At 38.6% G+C, this 26,164-nt stretch overlaps 1 protein-coding gene across 1 annotated transcript in view; it reads right to left on the reverse strand.

Annotated features, from left to right (window-relative positions):
- The window catches only part of babam2 (BRISC and BRCA1 A complex member 2), an 81,265-nt gene that overhangs the window by 12,257 nt on the left and 42,844 nt on the right, over positions 1-26,164 (reverse strand). The window contains exon 7 of the mRNA XM_008399672.1: positions 12,038-12,147. Within this exon, the coding sequence (XP_008397894.1) occupies positions 12,038-12,147 (110 nt within the window). The remainder of the gene's footprint in view (positions 1-12,037; positions 12,148-26,164) is intronic.

Below are 26,164 nucleotides of genomic sequence, written 5' to 3' on the forward strand. Positions count from 1 at the left end.
AAGTGGCACCCTGAAGTGTCTCCGCTGCCGTCTCCACTGGTGACACCACTCTCAGCACTACCCACACATGTTGGAGTCATCGTGCAGACATGCTGCCTGAGTCGAACCCTCTGAGCGATCCAACCCACTGCATGACATATTTACAGGAGACTGTGTACATGTAAACACGCAGAGTCTCATGCAGTACAGTGATGGGGCTGCCTGTGACTTCATCAAATGGAGAGATTATCCTGTGTGACTCAGGTGAATGGTGACGAAGCTCGGTTTGTTTGTTTATGTGTGTGTTTTGTGCGTGTTGTGAGCGAGAATTGGAGGAGTGTGTATAGCAGCGTGGGAAAAAGATAAAGGCTCCAAAGGAAGGAGGGCAGCTGTGATTCATGATGAAAGTGAAAGATGAGGCCAAGATGAACTGTTTGGGGATTCAAATGTAGCTTCAAAAGCAGAACATTTCCATTTTGATTGCCTTCATTATTTCCAAAAGCCTGGAAGGCAAGACGAGTCTCGATGAAGACTCTCTGGACAAAATAGCATTGTGCGGTTCCTCTGAGAAGGGACGAAGAGACCTTTGGCCTTTGGCAACAGAACTCGGTGACCTCTCCTCTGACAGTAATGAAATTATGCAGATCTCCCTATATCAACCATTGGGACAGAATCAGATTATGAAATGCTTGAAGCACCACTTTTAGAGTGGAAGTAGATCCTTCTGGGACCCGGAGAAAGACAGAAGGACTTTAAACATGTAGTCTCTAAGTTTTAAAATTGTAAGCAAATGTGGATGTGTAATTCTAAATATGTACATCCACCTATCGTATATCTGTGCAGGGTTGCAGAAAGGCAGGTGCCTATCGCCATCGGTCACTGGGCAAGAGGCAGAGTACACCCCGGAGTTATGTCTGATAATAAGTAAAGTCATAATTGAACCAGCACAACAACTCCAATTGTGATTGTTAAAAATGTGTCTAAGGAAGCCCAGTGATTGCTTTGAGGCTTTGACTATACAGCTATCACTCATAGTGAACATTTATTTTTAGTTGACTTCAGAAGGATTGTCTTTGTCATTGATGGTAACCTAAAGAGTCCTGAAAGTTGCTGCTATGGCGATTGTGTTATCCATTATAAACCCTTAACTCCCAGTTTGGGAATAAACTTGAATTATTTGAAGAAACAAAAGGGTGGTAGAACAAGGACAAGTTCAGAGAACTGCAACACCCTCCCAAACAAACTCCAACTCTAGTTTTCTTCTACTTTTGCCTCCAAGCAGCCAGTTTTTGTTGTAATGTTTTAATGTTCCTTTGATAAATAGCTCTATGGTTTTCTAAAGTTTGCCATTAATTAGGGAGGAAAACAGACTTTTAAACCTGACAGATGAACTAGCATTTTGCATATGAGACAAGTTGGTAAAAAAAAAACAAAAACAAAAAAAAAACTTTTAATGTGATAAAGCCTGTCACAAGGACAATTTGCACAATTTTCTTTAGATGAATATAAAAATGTATCCATAGTCAGGTTTCTGATCCTTGGCCCAACGTTTAAAAGGCCTCCAAAAATCTTTGAAAATTTCAAAACTAGGCAAAGTTTTTTTCATATTAATTTGAGAAAGCCATTCTAAGTATTAAAACTAAGAGTTTATTTGATCAAAATCAATCTAAATTTGGAAGGATAGCAAAAAGTTTTTGATACAGAAAGATCACATTTTTACGATTGGTTCATAATGTATCCAAACTAATCTCTACATACACCAAGTTCGTGCAAGATCTATGAGAAAGTACAAGAGCTTGAATATTTTTCAAAACAATCAGATGTGGAGCAAACATTTTACTTTCTCAAAGCAGTAAAAACTCCGTCCATATTTAACGACTTAGGAAAGGTTCTGAGATGAAGAAACTCTGCTTTTCATAACAAAGCAACATCTGAAAGTTTCCTTCAGAGAAACATGCAAAGTAGGAATCTTCAAGGAGACAGGAAGGAGGCAGCAGCCTGTGCTGGAGTGGGGGAGAGCCAGCCGTCTGCACTGACATCTCAGACTGTCAAGAGTGCTTCCCGAGCTGGTGGAGAATTTATTTTATCAGACTGACAATTTCTGACTGTGACAAGATGTTCATAAAACCTTGAAAAAAAAATCTGATTGAAATGCAGAGACTTTCAAAGTCAATAACACACCTCTACAAACCCTGGAGAGAGGACACGCGCAAACAAAGTGTACACCCACACAAGCCGACGTGCACGTACGCACGCTCAGGGTAAAGCATGTGTGGACACACAGAAACTGACACACACAGAAGCACCTACAGGCAAATGCAGATACACAAACATTAGTCCACTGCAGCCTAAAACTGTCTCTTTGTGTTGATTTTTCTGGGATCCTAAATCTGGTTTGGGGGCAGAGACGGTGCCCACTCGATTCTTTATGCAATGCAGCAGGTTTTCTGGGGGAAGGAGAGATGTATCTGACTCGTCTCATGGGCTTGGGAAAATCAGGTAAACGAGATGTGAGTGTAAAAAAATAAAGAAAGAAAGAAATAAAACATTTAATGAAAAGAGGTTCGAGTCCGGCCAAAAAAAAAAAATGGTCAGAGAGGGAGGCTAAAATGTAGCCAGAAATCAATGTCTTAGAAGATAAGTGCTTCTTTATGAGGAGTCCATAGCCGGAAATAACCAATGGGATTCTGATGGCAAGCTGCAGCGACACTAACTCATTACTTCCTCTAATCTTGCATTATCACAGGTGCAGCCTCAATGAGCCGTGCTAATGAGGACTTTTATTGCTGCAGGTATCTGCTCCAGGGGACATTCCCTTCACACAGATACATCACGAGTGGAACCAAAAAGAGTTAATTGTTGGAGAAATTTCTGAAAGCGGTTGCATTTATTTTTTAATTAATTCTCTTGCCTTCACCAGAAATAGTTACCAAAGCTTAGTTTTGTTGTTTCTGTTGAACATTATCCCAAAGTGGAGTTTAAAGTTTCCAAACTGAAGACTGGGCATTTTTCTTCAAGATTTCATGGTTTCATTAACTACAGCACACTGTCCAACTCCTGACCGTCACATTAGTTAGTTCTGCACACAAAAAGATCCACTTTTGTTACATCATTTCAAAGACTTCTTTAGATTGAGGTATGAAGTGTTGCTTTTCTACATCTTTTAACATAATTCAAGTTGTCAGACAGATTCTATTTAAGTCAGGGGTGTCCAAAGTGTGCAACAAGTTGGCGACCTGTCCAGGGTGTACCCCGCCTCTCGCCCGAAACGTTCGCTGGAGATGGGCACCAGCACCCCTCCAGACCCCTCTAGGGACAAGTGTGTACAGAAAATGAATGGATGATGTCGAAAGTGTGGGTCAGAGGCCTTTTGTGGCCCTTGAGATGATTTCTGCAAATCCCCTGACTGAAGTACAAAGATGATAGATATTTGATCAGCACAGGTAGTTTAATAAGCGTTGCAGCGAAGATGTTTGAACTCAACTCTTGTTCTTGTTTCTGTAAAAAGCCTATAGTAACTGAATCTAAAATTTCAGAAATTATATACCTGTCTGTTTTAATAAGGCAGAAGTATGAGAGCCTTTTTATTTTGATTTTGAAGTGTTGAGCATGTAAAAGTAAAAAAAAAAAAAAAAAAAAAAAAAAAAAGAAATCACAGAGAAATAAATGCCCTCACTTTTGTACGTGGCAAAAAGTTTAACGCCATTATTTTAAGTGATTTAACACGTCTTCGGATCAAAAAGTAATTAGTGTAGGGAAAATAAAATTTAACACTACTTTCTGAAAAAAAAAAAAAAATTGGTTAATTGTTATTAATGGATGATTTAACATGGAGCGTAGGGTTACTTTTCCATGTTAGGACAGCATCTTTCATCTCTTAATAAGTGAAAATATAATTTGAAAACAGCATTAAAGCCAATATGTTAACAGCAAATTAACCAAGAATGTCAAAGACTGTTTATGTTTTACACAAACTGCACAAAGATCCACTTTTTGTGTGGAACAGAATCTGTCTGACACCTTGAATTATGTTAACAGGTGTGATCTTCAAGAATAATAATAAAAAAAAAGGGTTATCTGGTGTTTGTAGCTAGGTGAAGCTGACTGGAGCCTGTTTAAAAATATGCAAGCAGTCAACTCAGTTTTTTTTTTTTTTTTGAATATCCTAAACATCTTTCTTTTTTATCATCATCAATAAATGTAGTAAAAACACAGGAAAACCAAGGCATGTCAATCTGCCCTGTTGCTTCATGTATGATGACTTACTTGTGTGTAGGTTTAATTCAGGACACTTGATCTGCTTATTGTTCACATAAGAGACTCCTTAGACTGTGAATGCTGTTTTGTAAAAAAAAAAAATAATAAATATACTTGGTTGTGTGAAACAGCAGTAAATAATGCAATTAAAGCTTCGCTTAAAAAATTTATATCACTGAAGATGTAAGCCAAATGTGAAATGAAACAGGTGAACCTTGCTGGTACCGGCCGTTGATGCCTGTACCATGATGGTTTGGTTCACGTGACACTTCATAGTCACTTTGTGAAACCAGAAAAGAAAGAATACCTTCATTTAAGCAAACAGTTGTTTCTCAGAAATAAAACTGAGCTTGCTTGCTGTTGCATATTTATATTGCAGTCATATCTACTGAAATATTGGCGAAAAATGATGAATAAATATTTATGGAACATTTTTTTTTGTCTGCAGTATTTGTTTAGCAGTGCATTTGAGATTGTTGACCAGACTGGTAAAAACGCAACACACTCCCACATGACCCGGCTGATCCTTTTGACAATACTATTGCCCTTCCTGATTACTTTTTCATCCCACTGGGACGCATGAAGCCCGTATTTTAGACCTGATAATACCACAACCTCCACCCCAACAAAATCTATTAAAGACCTGATTTAACCTGGCAACAACTTTGCATCAAAGCTTAAATTATTTATGCTCTCTAAATGTCTACATGAATTTAACAGCTACTTTAAATGAGTGTAACACCATCCGTTTCACAGTACATTTTCTTCCAGACGTCGCGTAAAATATTATATAACCAATGAACACTGAATCTTAAGCAGGTGCGTTTTTTTAAACCCGCAGAATGGCAGGTTGGGAGGTGTTGCACTTCAAATAATCAATGATTTCTACAGAAGGAGAAGCAAATAAATCAGAGGGCTGTGCAATGGTGCTCGGATGCTCAATGTTATCGGTGAAAACGTGGGTGTTTGTTGGGGTACTTCAACGTGTTTTTTTCCCCCTTGTCGCTCTGAAGGGGCTGAAAACATTAGAGTGGTGTTGCGTTTGAAGACAGAGGGAGGAAAAACAGCAGAAAAAGCAGGAAAAAGAGAGGAATAGGAATGGAGGTATAACACTGTAGCTCAGGGGGCTTACTAGTGTGCGTTCAGCGCGCTTAGATCCAAGCTCTTGCTGAAAGACAGCAAAAGTGAGATATCAAACAACTCAGGAGTGATGGAAGGGGAAAAAAAAGTAGAGAGGTGTAAGCGAAGAGAAAATGAATGCTGTTTCTTTTTTTCTCCGCGCTGCGTTTCAGTCGAGCGAGGGACGACCTTGCTGGTGAGAGCACATCGCTTTCCTCTCTTTTAAGTCCCACTCACTCGCTCAGTTTCCCTTTGAGGATCAGCCAGAGGGATCAGCAGAGGAGAGAGAGAGAGAGAGAATGATGGAAGCATAGAGGAAGACGGAGGGAGAGGAGACGAGCGGCAATGCATGTGGAAAACAAGAGGGGCGAGGACGGGGGTGGAGAGACATACGACCGAGGAGACAGGAGTTAAAAACTTAAAAAGATCAAGCTAAGTGATGGATAAACATACAAAATTCGGACTGGATAGTATTTTATAGATCTTTACAGAAAAATAATGTTGGAATATTTTCCATATATGCATGTTGCAAATATATATATGTATATATAAGCTTTCATTCTCAAGTTTGAAGAATGAAAAAGAAAACTTTTTAGAAAGAAATGAGAAATTACTTTGAAAAATTATAAGCCAAACTTAAATTGAGACATTGGTAAACACTGTCATCTATATTACACTTCATTTTCAGTCTCAAGTATTATAAAGCTTTTTTATAAAGTAGATATTTCTGATCACACCTTTTATTTTTTTGCATCATTGGTCTTCTTGATCAGCAAGTACATACAATGTAAGTCCAAATGTATTTCCTTGTGCATGCATAGCAGGCTTGGTTCTGTTGTAACAATCTCAGATAAAAGTTTTAGTCTTTTGCAAAGGGAACAAAAGCCTGACCTGTTAAGAGCCACGAACAAGCATGATGTATGTAATGGATGTTTCCTTGAGTTTAGTTCAATAGCCAGACGAACCGAAATTATGGCTGGGTTGCCCAAAATGATATGGCTGAGGATCGGATCAGGGCTTCTGTGGAGTGTTTTTAACGTGTCTACAATACATACAGTACAGAGGGTAGGTATGTTAACCTACTTATTCAAGTCTAAGTATAGGAGTAGGTAGTAAAGCCCAACTTCAACAATACAACCATACAAACTATAGGCTCGGGCAGGGCTAAATAGGAAAGCATGAGACACATTAGAATGTTTTTAATTCATAAAAACATTTATAAACCATGTACTATTAAGTGTTTGTCTATTCCCCCAAAAAATACAACGCAGTTTGTGGTTGTAATGTTGCAAAATGTGGAAAGGTTCAAGGGACATAAACACATCTGGAAGACTCTGTACACAAATACAGACTGACAGAAAAATTGCAAAAACGAAGCAGCTCCGAACATTTTAATGCCGAGTAGATGTAGCTGATATGACACCCTGCACAAACACCAAAGCTGAGACAGTCTGTGAATCTGTCACTTGTTACAGTCACAACTTGATGGAAATGCGGATTGATTTAAACATTTTCCAAATCTGTTTTGATGCAATTTTTTTTTCTTCCCTCTTGGCTTGATGAGATACTGTGAACATTTGTGATAACTGGAATCGACGCCGAGCCTCTTGAACGTCGATCAAATGCTTTGCTAGAAAAACACAGACGTGTGCAGGCGCGCTGCAGCAAATGAGTTTTCCTCTTCAGTGGAGCCAATGCAGAGATAATGGGCAGCTACACAGGAGCAAAGACTAACAAGGGTCAGCGGGGACGCGGAGGGAAGCTAACAGGGTTACACATCTGCATATATACAAGTATCTGCATGCTAAATAAAGAAGCGCCCTCGATGGATGCAACACTGATGCTAAAACTCACAAATACGTTGCGGTCTTCAAACAACGGTGAATAAGACTTCATTTTTTTTTGCCCTGGGTCATGAATTAACACACTCCCACACAGCTGACAAAAAAGGTGCACAAAAACATGCAGCAGAGCATATTCATGGATGGCCTTGATATGCATATGTGCAAATATCACGAGACAAAGAGGCAACATTAAGCAGGAGGAGAGGGTTTGGAAAATGGAAGCTTGGCTCAATGAAGCGCTCTTAAGCCCCTGCATTTTGTGATGTTTCTGAGAGGGTTCGTTTCCTCTCCTCCTTTATCCAACCCCCCGCTGCTCCGCCGGCAACCTCCCCTTATAGCTCCCCACTCTCTGCCGCCTTCAGCCTCCCTCGGTCTGCTCTCTGCATGATGCTGGCAGAGTACAGACTCCAAAGCCGCTGAAACGGCGTCAGTCTGGTCACTAATGCCCATACGCATACGTTTTCTGTCATTTTAATACGTCTCTTCAAGATAGCCTCATCAATCGACATGTCCATTCAACCTGTGTTACGCCTCTTAAAAGCAAGCAAATCAATTGGTCAAAAGATGGAGAAAAGGCAGACAGATATGTCTAAGACATCATAATGTGGCTTGGCTTTATTCCTGGATGTGCGCGACCTGAAATAATTGAGGATTATGTGGGACAGTCAGTAGGTAGGTGACCTTTTGTGCCGTGTAATTAGCTACTGCATGCGGATAAGGTCCTGTTCATGTCATCATAATGAAGAGGAGAATCAGCTTTGTGTGTGTGTGTGTGTGTGTTTGTGTATGTGTGTGTGTTTGGGACTCATTTATGTTTTTCTCTTGTATTGAAGTGTAAATGTTACATTTCCAAAAACACACACACACGCACGCACGCACGCACGCACGCACGCACGCACGCACGCGCGCGCGCGCACACACGCACACACACACACTACATATTTTTAAGTTTAAGGACATGAGAAGATTATATAAAACCTTTTAAATTAAATTCATGAAGCAGGAATAGTGTTGAGATAACAAAGGTGATTTAGAAAAGCTGTACACCTAAACTACTGAATGCAGTTATGTTTACGAAATGAAACACCTAAGTAATAGGTGTTTTATTTAGAAATGCAGGTGATTACTCTATCAAATAATAGAGTAACTAACCAATGATACCACATCAGTGTCATGCATGGAATGTTACATAATGGGTCTTAATTAAAAGACCCATTACCTTTAAAAGGTAATTTATTTAAATTTTCAAAATAAACTCAAAGATAAAGCACCATCTGTTGACATTTTCTATAGTTATACATGCTGTAAGGTGAATATAAGGCTAGATTTTGTTTTTCATTGCCAATGTATTTTGCCAAGGACATTCATGTATCCAAAAACATGAATGGGTGAATGTGCTATTACAAGATTTGTTATTTAGACAATGGGTCAGATAGCTTTGTTTCCACTTCAATAATTCATTGTGCTCAGGTGAGTCAATCTTCATCAGTGCAGACAAAGCATCTGCATAACATAGCATGGAAATAATAATATTATTAGTTTCACTGCAAAATAAATTCTGAATGCTACGGACTATAATTTATTTAAACCTATTTTTAATGAGATCAGAACAAATGTCTCTTTTTTAGGTTAGTTAAAATTACCAAAAGTATTTCTGTTTGTTAAATGTCACAATAGATTATTCATTAATTATTCATTAATGTCTTCAAAATCAGAGGTTTTACATACATAATAATTACTATTTCTACAATCAATGAAGGAGAGCCTAGATGATGATGTCTTGGCTATAGAAACTTCTGATTGGTTAACTGACACATTTAGGTTAATTGAAAGCACACCTGTGGATGTGTCTTGAGTTCACACCTAGAACACACACCATCTTGTTTGACATGATTGGAAAGTCAAAAGAAACCAGCCAAGATACCAGAAAGAGAATTTATGGAGCTGCACAAGTCTGGTTCATCCTTGGGAAGAATTTCTAGATGCTTGAAGGAGCTGCATTCCTCTGTTCAAACAATTATACGCAAGTATAGACATGATGGGAATGTCCAATTATCGTACTGCTCAGGAAGGAGACAGGTTTTCTGTTTCAGAGATGAATATATATTTTGGTCGCACATGTGTAAATTTACCCAGAGCAAAAGCCAAAGATCATTGAGGATGCTGGATGTAGTTGCTAAGATGCAATCATCATCCACAGTGAAACGTCTCTCAGTGAGGAGGAAGCCATTACTTCAGAAGAAACAGGACAAAGATCTTCATCCTAAGAGACATGTCCTGTGGTCTGATGAAACCAACGTGGAACTTTTTGGCCATTCTACTGACCGTTACATTTAGAGGAGAAAGGGAGAAACTTGGAATAACTGTGGAGAAGGGGAGTGGCAGCTGCTTGATGGGAGACTGTTTGTTATAGGTCTTCCAAATGGATAATGCAAACAGCCAAAGTGGTTACAAGGTGGCTTAAAATTATGTACAGTGTACCATGATCTTACTTATATGTTACAGTATGATTGAAGTCAGTTTAGAAACTCTTCACTGGAATAAATAATTACTTTATAAAAGAAAAATGACTAATTCTAGGTACTTAGGAGAGTAAATATTTCACATCAACTGTCTGTTGCAAGTAATGTTGGTCTTTGAGAGTCAGATACTTTCTTCCCTCAGATTCATAAATCTCTATTGAATTATGAACTGATTTTCCTCTATATGTTTTGCAAAATACATAATTTAAAAGTGGGCAAACTGTGTCAGCACAGTAAGAGACAATTTCACTCATGAATCAACCTGTCATCCTGGGTCTGTAGCCATCGATGTTGAGTTTGTGAACCCAAATTAATGAGTTTTATTCTGGCTTCTCTAGTTGTTGCTCTTCCCTCTGTACTTGAGCCCTTAACACTTTAAAGCCACTTCTTCTGTGTACTCTGCCTCCATTAAAAATAAAGAGCTGTTCAATTTTACAAGTAGAGTATTAGCTAAATATCCAGCTCAGAATGCTGGATATCAAGCAAAAGAAGAAAAAAAAAAGAAACAAAACGCTTTTAGTGGTGTTGATCAAAGCTTTAGATTCGTTGAATTTTTGAAAGTCTTTAAAAATGGACAATGCCTGCTTTTTCTCTGTCATAACTTTTGCAAAGAAGACACATTTGTAAACATTCTTCCTGCAGAAACTTGTTGGTCAAACAGCATCTTGAAAATGCTGTAATGAGTATACCTGCGTTTACATGGACCCATTTACTTGCATATAAATGTTCTTGTGGTGACAGTTAAGGGGTAAAAAATTTCCACAAGCAATGAAAGTTTTGGCCTTTGTGCAAAAATACTATGTGAGGCAGAAACCAACCTCTGAACACACACACAATCACCATGGTGACACTTGCTAGTGGTAATATCATGCTGGGAGGATGCTTTTGTTCAGCAATGAAAATAAATTTGATCAGAGTTGATGGAAAGATGGATGGAGCAAAATATAGGACAAACCTGGAGAAAACCTTTAGAAAACCGGCAGGAAATGGCTCTAAATACAGATAGAATGACAGGGGAAGTCCATATGTCTGTCTTTCATATAAAACTCCAATAAATCCACTCAAGTTTGGGGTTTTAACTTGACAAAATGTGAAAACGCTCAAGGAGTGTGAATACTTTTGATAGGATTATGATTACCCAAAAAATAGAAGACAACTTGCGCTGTTTGTGAAAAATGCAGATTAATCTCGCTCCAGACCAATTTGAACCTTTTTCATGCCTGTGTGTTGCTGCTGTAGACTTAAGGCTGCAGAATTTAACTTTTATTTACAAAATAAAATAAAATAAATAAAATCTTTTTTTTTTTTTTTTTTTACACATATTTGGAAAGGTTCGGCAATATATAAAAAGATCAAACAAGTGTGGAAAAATAAAAAGGAAGATTAGATGGAAAATGGAAACTGGAGACAAGGATGTAGAAAAGAATGAAAGACAGAGGGAGAGACAGAGAGTAAGAAAAAGCAGTGGTGGTGGGAGAAGAAGCATCTTAACCTGGTGTGACGGGGCGTGTGCTTGTAAATAAACATCAGTCTGAGATTATTCCGAGCATGGTCGGCCAGACCGTGAGGCCCTGAGGTAAGAGTGGGCCCATACCTGGCTCTCTCTATCAAACACACAAAACACATCTACCCATACAAGGACACTGTGCTGAGAGCAAAGCCAAACTGGAATATTGCTGCAAGCATGCAAACATGATAAAACCAGAAAATGGAGGCATATCCCTCATTTGGGACATTAAAACACTTGTTCATGCACGTATAGAAACACAAATCTGTCTCGACTACCACACAAAAGCAATAAAACGAGAAGAGACAAATGCACACACAAAATGTAACAAGAGAAAAAGAAAATACTCTGGATACACCTGCAACAGGCAAACGGCTTTTATAAAAGTATTAAACCACCACCTGCAAACACAGACATGTTTTACAACCCAGATGTGTGCAGACATCTAGTCATCCCTGGTTGAAACAGACTCTGTGTCATCCATCCAGTTTTCCCATTTTTACTTAAAGTCTTTAGGAAAAGTGACTAATGAGTTCAGACATAAACGCGGGAGATTATCCTCAGCGACATAATATGACGCAAGATGTTCAACTTGCTCACCATAGCTTTGATTCTAAAAACCAGAGGGACTGACGAGTGAGAAGCACAGAAAGACTTCCTCTATCTTTACCAGCTTTTGAAGTGAAGAAAACATGTAGCATAATAATCACCAACTAGATCAGATAGACAACTAAACTGTGATCAAAGTTAACAGATAATTCTCAACAGAACTGTATGTACATAAATGACGGAAGGATGAATGTACTTACTGCTCGATGCTTGGTGAGAGGTAGAGTTTTGGGAAGACCTGGGTAGCTTCAGCATCCTCAAAGCTCACTGAGAGAAGAGCCACATCCTCTCCTGGGTCCAGTGTTGTGTCCTTAGGAAAACAAAGAGAGGTCAGTAATGTTTTTTGGAGAATTGGAACCAGAACATTACATTTTGGGTTAAGAAAACAAGGCCTGGTGAACACCAGTGCTGGGCAGCATTTGACAATGTTACAAATCAAATCATATCTATTTTGGATTTTGTCTGATTCAAAATGGTTGCACAGATTCATATATAGACATGTAACCCCACTAATTGATTCAGTGTCGAACCTAACCACATACTTTTTGTAATCGTCAACGAGCTTTTGGTCTAATTCTGCCCAGATATTTGAGAACCTGTCTTGGCAGGATTGGGGAAGCTCGTCCAAACTGGTTGGTTTATTGCCTTGACCGAGTTTTTAAGCACCGCCCAGAAAAGATTTGGTTTGGGATGGTATTCCAGCAGCTTGGTCTGGTTTATGAGTCTAGATGTTGATTTGAGGGTAAGGTGAAGAATTTGAATGTAGTCGTTCTACTTCATTATCTCCCATCTACTTTGTGAACTGCACCAGGAACATAGGCAGAATAACAGCCCCGCAGCAGGACACTATCATCACCATGTTGTAAAAATAGTACATTGTTCTTATGTTCTAAAGCAACCTTTTGTGTCACAGTGGTCAAATAACACAGCCTGTATTAGGTCAAAAATTCAACCAGAGCAATAACAACGTATCAAAGAAACATGTTCATTGCTAAAGTGCAAAGTATCACCTGGATTTCATAATTATTGTGTCAACAATAAGTGCATCACATTAGAATCATTATTTTTCACCAATGCTTCTATAAAAGCATGAAAGTATTACAAAACAGCTGTATTCTCTCAGATGTGGAGTAAACGAGACTGAAAACGGCCCATTTCATTCCTTCATTAGGTGCCAAGAGTCCTGAGGTCTGACAGCTACTAAAATGCAGGTGACCTATACTTACAGCTGCACCTGAATACATAATTTGCAGAGGCAAGGGGAGGACTGAGGCTGCCACTGTTGCTATGCTGCTTTTCAGCACCATCACCACTTAGCTCAAAAGAAATATACAGTAAACTGCATCCAGCAGTAAAAAACAGGAATACAATGACAAGTGTGCATAGAGTGTGTTCATATGGCCAAAACAAAAAATGAACAGGAAAGACACCAGCGGAAACATCTGTTTTGCTTCATGCAGCATTAGCTTCAACAGCTGCACCATAAGCCTGAGTTTATGACTGCGAGTACCAATCAAATCGGCTGTAAGATGGATGCAGAAGCCACCCGGAGCTGCTCCCTGTGAACATCATCTGTCTCTCTGAGGTTGTAATTTCTACTTCTGTGATGTTTTTTTTCCTGGAGCATGGCTACTTCTATTAGGGCAATTCCACATCAAGTACTATTCTGGCCTCCCTCTGCCATCAGAGGCTCTGCAGCGTTAATCAAATGTCTTACAGATGGTTTGAACTCATCCATTTGTTATAATCGTTGCTTGCCTTGGTGAGAGGAAATCTAACCACCATACATGATGGACGGAGCCACAATGCAACCAGTTTGCTGTGAAGACTATTAACTAATAACACGCTTTGGTCTGCTGATCCCAACATTTCCTCCTGAACTAGACTGGAAGTAATTTCGTAACAGTTAATTTGATGATTGTTTAATCAAAGAAAAGGATAATTAACCAGATGGGGATAAAATCAATAAGAATAGTTGGAGCCCCAAGTGAAAGAGATGTGGAATGAAAAAATGCATTAATTAGCAGAATGATTATTTGCAGAGGGAAAAAAAGGAGAAATATCCAAATATTTAAGCTCTGCTGAGTGCCATGCAGCCTGCCCCATCACAGCTGATACATTAGCGTCTAAAGACAGAAGATGAGGGAGGCCGAGGAAGACGGCATCCAAAAGTGTTGCCTGATGAAATCAGCTCACATCAGTGCAGTGTGCATCAGTAAACATGAACTGCTCTCTGCCTCACAGCAGCGCTGGGGGCTTCTCTCGCTGACAATATGGGACAGATAGGAACAGGCATGGTAAAGTGCGGCCGGGGTAGGGAGTGGGCTTTGGGAGAACATTGGTTTGCTCCAGTTTGTATCTGTCATGTCCAGTTTCATCTTCAGAGGTGATTTAATGGATGCTTTCTTTGGACTTAAAGAGAGTAAACAGATGGATAAGAACCAACAGGAAGGTGAGAGGGCCAGGAAACGGGCACAGGACGACTCTGGACGGGAAGCGGCGGGGCTGCCCCTCGATTTGGTCAGACCGAAGGCGCTGATGAAGGGCGAGCCTCTTTGTGGAGTGATTCAGACTTATCTTGTTCCAGAAGACAGCGAAAAGCTGTCACAAGTCACATTGAATCAGCGAAACAAACAAACCAAATCCAAAGGCAGACCCTTAAACTTTAAGCTGATGCCATTCTAAATTAATGTGCTGTCCAGAAAGCTGAACTAAGCAGACAAAAATAGTTGTTCTTGTTCAGTGGAGTCTGACAATACAGAATAAGCTACTTTTATAACTTTTGCTTGTAGGTTTCTTTTTTTATTTTGTACAGCACATACCTAAAGAGAAAATGAGAAACAATAAAGAACAAAAAGCATTATGGTGTTTTCTCCCTGAGCAATTCAAACAATTAAGTTAAAGATCTACTCAAAGTACTATATAAAATTAATGAAAAAAATTACTACAAAAAACAGGACAAAAATAATACCAACCACTAAATCTTCATGTATTCTACAGCTAAATTTCAGTGGTATTTTTTGTATTTTTATTTAATATTCTGCATTTTATTAAGCGTAAATACAAACTTTGGGCAAAAGATATGCTCTGTTGAATCCGTAATGGCAGGTCAACATTACATGTCAAAGTTAGTGATGAGGTCCCAAAGGGTTCTGGTTTTGGGCCGGAACATTTCATCCAGAATAAAATTTCCATTGATAACCAGATCATACTCAATTATATGTCTCCATGAGCGTCAGTCATGTCAGACTCTGGTTTCTAATGGCGGAATAAAAACAGTTCAGTTCTTGTTTAGCGAAGTCCTAACAATGCAGGAAACTTTATTTGACCCTTCAACTTTTGCTTGGAAATGCTGGGAAAGAGCCAGGATTTATGCAAAAAACAAATAACCTTGTAGGATACATTTCATTCGGTTAAAATTAAAATTTATAGTTAGATTGAAAAATAAATTGAAAAATTGTGACATTTTGTTTTATAGAGTGGCTAATCTTTGTCAGCTTGTCTACCCGTTTTTTCAATATGTACTTCTGAATAAAGCTCCACTGATAAGCAAATGATTCTCAGCTACATTTATCTATGAGAGATAAAAACAATCAGCTATCACAAACACGTCTAAGATCTAAAGATGGAATGGAGTGCCAGTTATGACACTGTATTCAATCCAAATAAGAGATTTATCAGAAAGTAAGTCTCTTATCAGTATATTTCAGAAATTATGAAATCTTCTGGGCACTTGTCTCTCACAGGCCAGATAAATGAAATTCCTAATCTCTAGGTAGCAACTGGTGACCTAAAAATCTGACAGTTTTTCCTGGAACTTTATGAAGGAACCCCGTCTATTTTGTGCAATTCAACACAACTACTGGTAGAGAAACAAACCCACAGCAAGATGCGGTCACTACCATACTTTATAGTTGGCAAAGTGCTACACAGTGACACTTGGCCAAAAATCATCACCTTGACTGCTCCATACATGCTGCTCACCTTTGTGACCCAATGTTTACATTTTTTAGATACCTTTGACATCTAGCATATGACAGAACCAATTAACAACCCAGCGGTACCTAAAAACCTTCTTGTACCACCAGTACAGTCTTATTTGTTCATAAGTCAAGTTTTTTTTATCAGCCACTTTCTATATAATATTTTGATCATCTGATTTTTGAACTTGAAAGTTGTATGAGATGTCAACTGCTTCCAATTGCTACAATCAGACAAGACACTGCAGCTGTTCAGATGGTAATGCAGGAAACTGGATCCACATGTGTCTTAAAAGATTTTTAAAATCTGACATTACATGCTGTTTCAGAAATTGTTGAAGAATCACAAATAAAAATCACTGAAATATACAAGGTATTGTAGAAACTCAAATGTTTGTTTCTTGGGTTCTTTCTCTACAAGTAATGACCCAAGACAAAAAGACTTCTTAAATACCACTTTTAAAGTAAATTAAAGTGTAGAGAAGCAATTCAAATGATTTACTTGACAGTTGGTTTTGGTTACGGAATATACAAAGTGCTGAAAGGATGCTGTTAAATTTTGGCGGTTATTTAGATGTGTTTTAAAACTCTGATGCTTTTCTTCTCTCAAAACTTAACGGACCCATACAAGAGACGTGTGGAAAAGTAATCCGGATGCTAATGTTGACCTTTCAGCCTCTTTGCCTTGAAACCGCTACTCAAACTTGGAAAGAAAAACAGACTCTAATGAAAGGAAAGGACCCCAAATGGCCATTAACGTTTCTCCCCTCATAACAAATTAACTTGAAGATGATCGAGTTAAAAGGGGATGTTAAAAAAAGATTCTGCTGCAAAAGCTACAGGCTGGACTTTAATGAAGAGACTTTATTATTGGCAAGTAATGAGCACTGAAATGGAGGAGTGCATCCTGTACTGCTAATGTTTCGATGTTTAGGCAGTATTTACTACGTACCCTCAAGAAGATGACTCAAGTCTTCAAGGACTGTCTTCAAGAGAGGAATTGAGAAGGACGTACATGGACGCAGAAGACAGAGGAAGCCTCCCAGTCAACCCTCTTCATGTGTCCACCACCCAACATCCTCCTTTAGCCTTTAAGCACACACACACACACGCACACACACACACACACACACGCATACGCACACACGCACGCACATACACACACACGCACACACACACACGCACACACACACACACACACACACACNACACACACGCACGCACACGCGCACGCGCACACACACACACACACACACACACACACACACACACAGGCTCCCTTCCCTGTGCCTGTCCTTGTGCCTTCGATGTCCCGGCCTCTGGCATCTCCTCAGTGTCGTTTGTGACAGGTTGGAAATGTGACAGCTGTCCTTATGCCGGACCAAGTCTGGCCAAAGTCACAACAAACACACACATGCAAACACGCTCATCAGCGATCGCTACACATGCAAGGCCTCCTTCTCCAGGGCTCAAACGGAGGAGGTGAGGGCACTTTGTCCGCCTTCTTCGCCCAACTTTAAATGTCATGCCTAGCGTAATGGGGCAGCTTGACTGACAGCAGGGCTGTTGTGTGAGGACATGTCCAGCTTCAAGGCGAGCAGCTTTGAGCGCTGCTGTACATATGCTGGACACTCTTATCCCTGCACAGCTGTCTCATGGCCACAAGAGAATCGTGAAATTACAATAACAGATCATCAACGATGACAAGGTAGACATAACTACCTAAACAGATCTCTTGCCTCACCAAACAGGAGTAATCAATAAATTTGAAAGAATATTTAGATTTTCTTTCTGCTGTTCAAACCTATCTTGTTTTTATCAACAAAGACAATTATACTAATCTTAGGAGAAACGTTAACAATCTGTGTTGAGTGCTATTTCAAACCAACTCAATAGAGTTATGTCATTGAAACTGCAAGAGCTTAAAAAAGAAACGGCTTTCTGCGTCCTTGGATAATCGTTGCTTTAGATTAACACAACAAAAATGTTTAGAATTCTAGCAAAAAGGTAGGAAAATGTTTATAAGAAGAAAATGTAAAATATTAGTCCTTCAGAAGAAAAAGCAGCGCATGTAACGTGATTTACCAGAGACTTGAAGTACATATTATTGTCCACTGCCTGCTTTAGGCTTGTGAAGTACACACTTTGTCTGCTGAAATACATCAGAGTTGTAGCGATCAGAGTTCCAATATATTTTTTTATTTACACCATTTTCTACAGGGTTCTCAATAGCCGTTTGTAGCAAACTTTTAAAGTATAACTTCAAAAGTTCACTGTGGTTTAATGAAAAATATTACTACAGTAGGCAATAGTAGATATCACAGGAAGACAAGTTAGGAAACAATTTTAAAATTCCTACTCCCACAGCGTCAAAATCAGAAAAGACAACAAGTGAAGAAGAAAAACCGGTGAGGACAATTGTTCTGACAAAAAAAATAAATAAATAAATAAAAACTTGGATATTCAACCACAACGTGAATGGAGAGCATGCAGGTAGAGCCATGAATCAAATGTAATTTAATTACAAGCCAAGCACCTAGGACTGGTTCTGCACAAAAAGTTTCATTTCAGTGAGAAACTAAAGGGGACAAGGTTGCTCATTAGTATTTTACTGACAGACATACTACATACTGATGGTATAAACTAATTGAGAAACATATTTATTACAGTTGTGGGTCCTTTGTTTGCAGGGAGGTGTACTCCATGAATCCCATTAATCCTACTTTCTCCACCTCAGTGTAGAGAGCTTGCATAAACATGTAAATGTGGCCTCAGTGTCTGAGGGAAACTAACGCCTTTGTCTGTCTCCAGCAGCCTATCAGCTCATAAACTCATGCTGGTAGATAATTAACCAGGGATCTCTGTGTTGCTGCATAGTTGAAGCCCGTGCCAGGGATACATTTTGACATGGGGACAAAAGACCAGAGATTAAGGAGCTCCACCTGGAATCAAATTGGTGGACCAGCACCCAAACACACCTTAACATTATACAGTCGCTGCTGTCACGAAAGCTTAGTGAAAAGGGTGTGCAGAAAGCCTGAACAAGGTGCATGCGTGTTACTCTCTTTCTGGAGAACATACGGTATTATACTACGTGATGTGGAGGCAGGATTGAGCTAATTCTGCAGGCTATGGCCATATTTAATGTGTTGATGAAGATGTAAAGATTTTTCTCCCTTTAAAAGCAAAATTAGAGTTACTAGACATGTTTTAGAGGTCAGTCAGCCTGGTCTTGCCCCTCCCCACACACTATGCTCCCCATGTCCCACTAGGTTGGCATTGCCCCTTTCTCTTAGCATGTCAACTAAGTTAAAAATTTACAGGACAGTGTATATTCCTTAAAGGTGTTGCCATTAATATGCATTTACCCTATGGGCAGTACAACTCGTGCCCACTTCTCCCTGTATCCTGTTAGGTTGGCGTCACAGGTCCCTCCACATGTTAACTGAGAGCTGGGACTCCTTTAAGTTACTTCTTACAGAGCACCTTACAGGTCAAACACATTTTGAACTCTTTGTTTTGTAACATATCTGAAATAGACATTTTGCAACAAAAATGACTCATACTTTAAAATAAAAGGTGCCAATACTGCCCTGCTTACTGCTTTTCCTAAAAATACGTCCCCTTGCAGAACAACCAGAAGTGACATAACTGGAGGGGACCGTTCCAGACTGTGCAGATAAAAACATTGAACCAGGAGGAGGTGACAGATCGTGAATATTAAATCAACTACAGGTTCATAATAGGATGAAATTAACAGTCAATGGGAGAATCCTTATTGGCATTACAGCCATCAAATCATTGTACTTCCATATGGAAACAGCTTTTTCCACGTTTCTTCTGATTCATCTTTGGTTATGAGCTCCAAACTTTTGAGGTTCTTGTCATCACCCTACTCTGCATCTCCCTTCACAGATTCAAGTCAGGGCTGTACGGGACATTTCGAATTGTTAATATAACTTTCAATATTAACTTCCATTTATATTAAGTTATTTAATTATGGGTTTTTATTGTACTGTAAAATATAACAATTCAAATATTAACAATAAAGTCTTGGTTTGTACAGCCAAATAACACCAATAGTTCAACTTTCCAAACATAAAAAATAAATAAATAAAATAAAATAAAAACTCTCCAGTCCTTAGTATGTAAATTCAAAAAACAGAAAACATGTAAGAGGTATGAATAAACTAAACAAGAATCACATTCCTTATATTTTAAAGATACAATTTCACGTAATTTTCCACATAATTTCAGACCTGTGGTTATTTACATTCAATTTTTAAGTGTAAATAAGTGCCGATGCACGTCTTTCTGTAAATGTTGGTACTTATTATGACCTTTGTGGTGAGTCAGTCCAATCTAATTTCAAAATTTTAGAAACCTGTAATAGCAGGAAAGAGGTTAAAAGTGCAATCTGTTGCAAAAGCATTAACCAATGAGTTCTCCACCCTAAACGCCCATGAGTTTTGCATTCACTTCATGGAGATATGAGTGACCTCTGTCACGAAGTCACAAGCACTCTGCTCCCTGTAGATTTCAAGCTATCTAATACATTAGGATCAAAATGGTATAGCTGATATCTGAGTAGAAATAATGTAATGTGATAACTGAACTGGAGGTCAGTCATGCAAAGAGTGCACGTAGGAAAATATGCTCCACTGTGCCATGTTTCTCAGTGAGACAGTCAAAATCGGCTTCATTTAAACTCTGGTACCGACACAATTAGGCGAGCTGGTGAAATTTTCCTGTAACACGCGTCATAAGTGTGACTGGGGCCAAGTGTAAATGATAGCGTGTCACTGCAATGATCTGGCCCGCGCTGCACAGCTTGTGCTAAGAGTGTGATAGTGGGGCTCAAAGCCACAAGGGTGACTCAAAGTATGTGACATTGCATGTGGAAAATTAACGAATGCATATGGTATGTTCATGCTGATGACATAATACAGAGATCGAGCCATCAGTCGACTGCCTCCTGATTTATACATCGTGGTCCCAAGATGATGCCAAACATCTTAAAATGTATTTTTCATACAACATTTGCTGTACTGTGGAGCAAATGATTCAACTATCACACTTGTTTTTTTGCTGTAGTATTTCTGAGGTTGATGTTAGTGACTATATTAGGTTCAAAGTGCATGTTCAAAGCTGTTTTTATCCATCCCACTTACTAGTACTGAACTAATCCAAGCCAAACTGGGACTCAGTGTTGGTTTTAAACAACCAGGGTTTGAGCTACTGCAGAAATTGGAGACATTCGAAGTAGTCAGAGACAGATTATGATTATGATGCAGTTAGCCTAACCCAAAGCCTAACTGCATGGGTTAGGCTTTGGCTGGGCTCCTAGGATTTAGGTAACATTGCACCCAACCTCGATACCTTCCCCCCACAGTGGGGTTCAAAATGGACTCACAAAATGACCCTCAAGATGTAAGGTTGTTTTTGCTCTACTGGGTGATGTATCTTATTAGTGGTGTTGCTTTGTAAAAATATTTCCTCAACCAGACAAAAAAGCTTAGCAATCCCTGAAAACTGAAGGTGAATCTTGGTCTCAAGCAGTAGAGTTTGAGTTTTGAGTTGACGACCTATGGTCAATTCTCATTTCGCTCTAATAAATGTGACTAAAATATAAAAAATATAGTTACAGTAGAAAAGAAAAACATAAGTCACAGTGACATCTTTTTCTATTTCTTTGCATCCACACAGCCAGAAACTGTACATGTGTTGCTATTTTTAATAAAAAAAAATATAAACCCAGGTATCTATGTTGGGGATTGAAAATTCATGATTTATTTTTCTTTTAATCATTAAAGAGAGGAAATAATATATAAATCCATGAAGAATAAGAGTCTATTTATAGCCAGGCTAACATTAACTGAATTAAACACCATGTGTTTGCTGTTCTAGTGGGAGCAAAGATGTGGAGAAAAATAACCTGACGTGTGCACACTGCAATCTCCATGCCTGTGTATTTATAAGTGTTATCGTGTTTATCATTTGCAAGTTAAGTCAACTTCTCCAGAACGAGACCAGTGAGACTAATGATGTATATACTTTTTAAGTGCCTGGCTGGCCAGTAACCACTCAAGCCCAAAATCAGCCACCTGTTGGGTAATCGGTACATTCCCACTTCTGCAAAAAACATCATAACTGCTGTATTTTGCCTGAAAGACCTATTTTAAAATGGACTGCAATTACATTACCCAGAAACAATTTGATGTGCAGTCTGGATGACCTACCATCTGCTGAAGCAGATACATTCAAAGGGTTTCTTCAATAATGTCTCCTTTCAGGTGTTTTTATTTCAGCTAGGAAATAAAGACAAGAAATTAAACAACGTCTCCATATAGCAAGCTTTCAGACAACATGAAGATTGATCCAAAATCAGTTAACTCTTCAGTGCAATAAATCCATGTCAAAGTTGCTTGCAGCTTGAGTTTGGCCCATATGCTAAGATACTCATGCCGATTTTTGACTTTTTTCTTTTATATTGTTTTTTTTTCCCGTTGAAGATATATCAATGACCACAAACTATTGCCATTGCTTCTTCTTCGTCGGCCATGTTTTCTTATTCTGAGCTCATGTTTAATCTTGTGAGGTTTCGCGAGGTTTCCAATCTGACATCTAAATGTTTGTGAGTGAAATCTGTCTGTGCATGGTGTGTTGTCTTTGCCATGCAGCTGGACACCACAGGTTACAGTACCAATGCTGTTTATTTTTATTATTTTATTGAACTACTAAATCTAAATGAGTAATTTTTTTTTTTTTTGCATGAGACGACTGAAGGTATCAGGTGAAAAAAATGAGTACAATATGAAAATTCCTGCATGACCTGCCAGCTAAGATTGAAACAGTCATTATCTGCATATAGAGAATACATGAAACTCCCTCTCATAATTATTTCAAGAGTAGTTGGTACCGTTATCTGTGAAAATCAGTAGAATATCTTGTTGAGGCAAGACTTAAAAATTCCACAGATGTTCTCCCTACAATCAAACTGAGCTCGAGCTATTTTACAAAAAAAGCCATAAATTTCAGTGTCTTAATGAACTGAACTTAAAGAAAATGCTTTCATACTGTAAAGTCATTTTTGAAATATATTTAAGCAGATTTGTAGACACAGGCCTTAGATGATCAAGAAATACTGGTAAAATTGCCAAATGTTAAATAAACTTCTGTTTATGAGGAGGATTACCACAATTATGAGTCATTTCAAAAGTTATGTTGATTTCTAGACATTTCTGCAAAAGGAGCAAATGAATGCATATTGCATCTAAACAACAACACCACCTTAATAGCTTAATGACTTTATTCCTGATTTTATTTTCCACTCATTATAAACTGGTCAAGCAATCAGAAGATAAACTGTAGAGGATCAGAAGGAATAAAATATACACTTATTAAAGGAAACATATAGATAGCACACAACTTGTTCGAGAGCGCGGGCGGAAAGTAGGCCATATGGAAGTAATTCCACGGAGAAGTGTGCGGGGGGTGTGGGGTGGGCTGAGGTTTGGAGAAGGAGGTGGGGGTGCGGGGGGGTGCTTGGGCTATACTCCTGAGACGGTAAAGCAGGAAACTTCTGATGCTCGGCTGGGGGTACAGGCAGGTGGGTGGGAATCTTCGTTTAGAGATGCAGTGTGGGTGGTTATGGGAAGCGGGGGTGGGCGTTGGGGTTGCGGGTTGAAGATTTGCAGAGGGAGACGGGAGACGAACATGACCTTTGGTTTGCAGGAGTCAAACTGGGGTCACTGGAGCATCGGGGAATGGATTTGAGTTTGGTGATCTCTAATAACCCCTCCTAAGGCGGCGGTTTCTCTCTAACAGCCTTGCTCATATGAGGATGCTGAGGTGCTCTCCATCATCTCCCTAAAGGAGATTGTTCTCCCCTTTACTCAAAAAAAGAGGTAATGGAAGCTTTTAATGCTGCACATGTTGAAAGGCATGAGCTTTTGATCATTTCCTGATATAGAAAACAGGCACTTTATTTTTATCTGCGAACAGGGAGGTAAAGAACATCGATAATACGGTGGGTTTTTAACAAGCACACACTGAACTCTATAAAACACTTCCAAATTAAAACAGCCTCTTTATTGTGAGTCCTCAAAACAACCAAAAAAAAAAAGAAGGGGAGAAAAAAAGCTACGCAATCCAACCAACGTATCGCCTGCGGTGTCATCATCATCAAGGTGAGAGCAACTGAGAAAACATGTGCCCCGAATGCATGACATCATGATGCAACATATGACTCAGATACAGTGAGGAAACTGTTCATCATGTGCAAACAATTATCAATTCATCACCGTCAGAGCTGTTCTGTGGTATTAGTCACCGCATATGCTCCCACACCTAGCTACGATATGATAGAGAAAGACTTCATAGGCCAAACGTGTCATCGGCAGGATGAGAGTGCGCCGAGGTAGTGAATGATGAATTCTCACGTCTGATGAGAAATCCGTAGTCAGGTTCAGGGATGCATAGCAAAAGGAAATTGGTAGCGCGCAATGGGGAAAGCAAAGCAAAAACGTTTCTGTTCTACTGAAGTGCCAAATTTTTTGCTCAATGATTTTGCACATTATAAGGAAAACAAAACGTAGTCATTCACTATAAAACATCGCAATTGATGTACCTGCTCTGGCTTGAAATTTTGGGGGAATAAACTTCCCTAATGAAAAACATTCTTTTCAACATATCAGTTTCATATGGTGGAGCAATACTGTTAAAAATAAGATTAGAATCTGAAATAAATCTGTTAATATATTTATTCTGTTGCACCATTAGGGGCAAAAATAAATGTCTGATCAAAATATGAAACATACATTATTCTAAATTTTTTTTAGATGTTAGTTTATCTCTGCCCCATTATTTTTTTCTTTATAAAGACCTCTCTGTTTTTACAAAAGTACATTTATTAATATTTTCTGCAGCCCTTTTATTTTCATATTTTTCCCTTACTAATATACTTACACATTTTTTACTAAACATATTTTTCTAGATACTTTATTTTGTCCTTTAGTCTAAACATTTTCCCCACCAGCAGAGTTCCTTGAGCCCATTTATTCCCATATTTTTGTATCTTTACATCGATTTCTAAGATCCTTGCTAAATAGAGTGGCCGCTCTACATTTAGACTACACACCGCCCCTCATCTTCCTTTTACTTTCTAAATATATGCAGCTATATATTTGTAAAAAAATAAAGCCTAAATAAATATGTCTAATAATATTCACCATAATATTTTTTAAAGTAAACTGTTATTCAAGGAAGCTTTTTGTCCTGATTAAGAATTAAGTCTCTATAATTGTCAGCTCAATATGTTGCTTTAATATTTCTCATGGCATTTTAAAATGTTATTAATTCATTTAAAATTAAAGCCCCATAAAAACAGGAAAGTTACCTAAATCAAAGGCTTATTTGATTTAGGTATGACCCTAAATCAAAAATAACTCTAAATCAAATAAACCTTGGAAAAATAGTCTTTTTTTTCAAGGTGATTGTTGCATAAATTAAGAATAAACAATTCACACATATCACTTACACGTACTATTGACATATTTGCTAAATATTTTAGACCCATCTTACCGGGATCATCCTGAAATACTTGGAACACTTATTTTTCTTGCTCCATATTTGTTTCAGATATGTAAATAACAGTTAATTTCATATTTCTCATAAGCAGAGTGAGACTATCTAATAGTTTGAGTGGCCTGTAAAGCATAGATATAATTTAGACAATTTTAGCCACTGACAGTGACAGAAGTTTGTCAATAGGCTCAAATATCAGACTGAAAAACTTTCCAGGGTTCAATCAGACTTGGGTAAGCTTTGGCCAACCCTTCAGCTCCACTGAAAAACAAAATCACTTAACTCTGAATGTGCTTTTGGTTTCTTTACGCCTGTTTTTACAGGTCACCCTTGTTTTGACCTGACACAGCAAATTCCCTTTCTAGTCCCCAACCAACAGTTTTGTTTTGACAAAAGAAACTGTTGGTAACAACCCTGCAGCCCTTTCATTTCCATATTTCTTCACTCGCTAACCTATTACACATTCATATGTCCCACTTCCTACTGATAAGGTTTTCTGAAAAAAATAAAACTGAAACTTTAGAAAGTTTAAGCTCAGTTGAAAAACAAAACCAAATATTTCTCTGCTTGTAAGTTGTTTAGTGTTTTTCCTTTATGTGGGAGATGACAGCAGGTCTTCTTTCAAACTGTTCCAGCCCAGAGCTGCATTTCTGGGTAATGTGGCATCCTTTACAATTTTAAGGAAATCCAGACATGGTTTGTTTAGAGGAAATATAAGCTCAGGCAGTTTATGAACATAACCTTGCAGGAATATTTCATGTT

Source organism: Poecilia reticulata, linkage group LG22 (genome assembly GCF_000633615.1).
Source record: "Poecilia reticulata strain Guanapo linkage group LG22, Guppy_female_1.0+MT, whole genome shotgun sequence".
Lineage (NCBI taxonomy): Eukaryota > Metazoa > Chordata > Actinopteri > Cyprinodontiformes > Poeciliidae > Poecilia > Poecilia reticulata.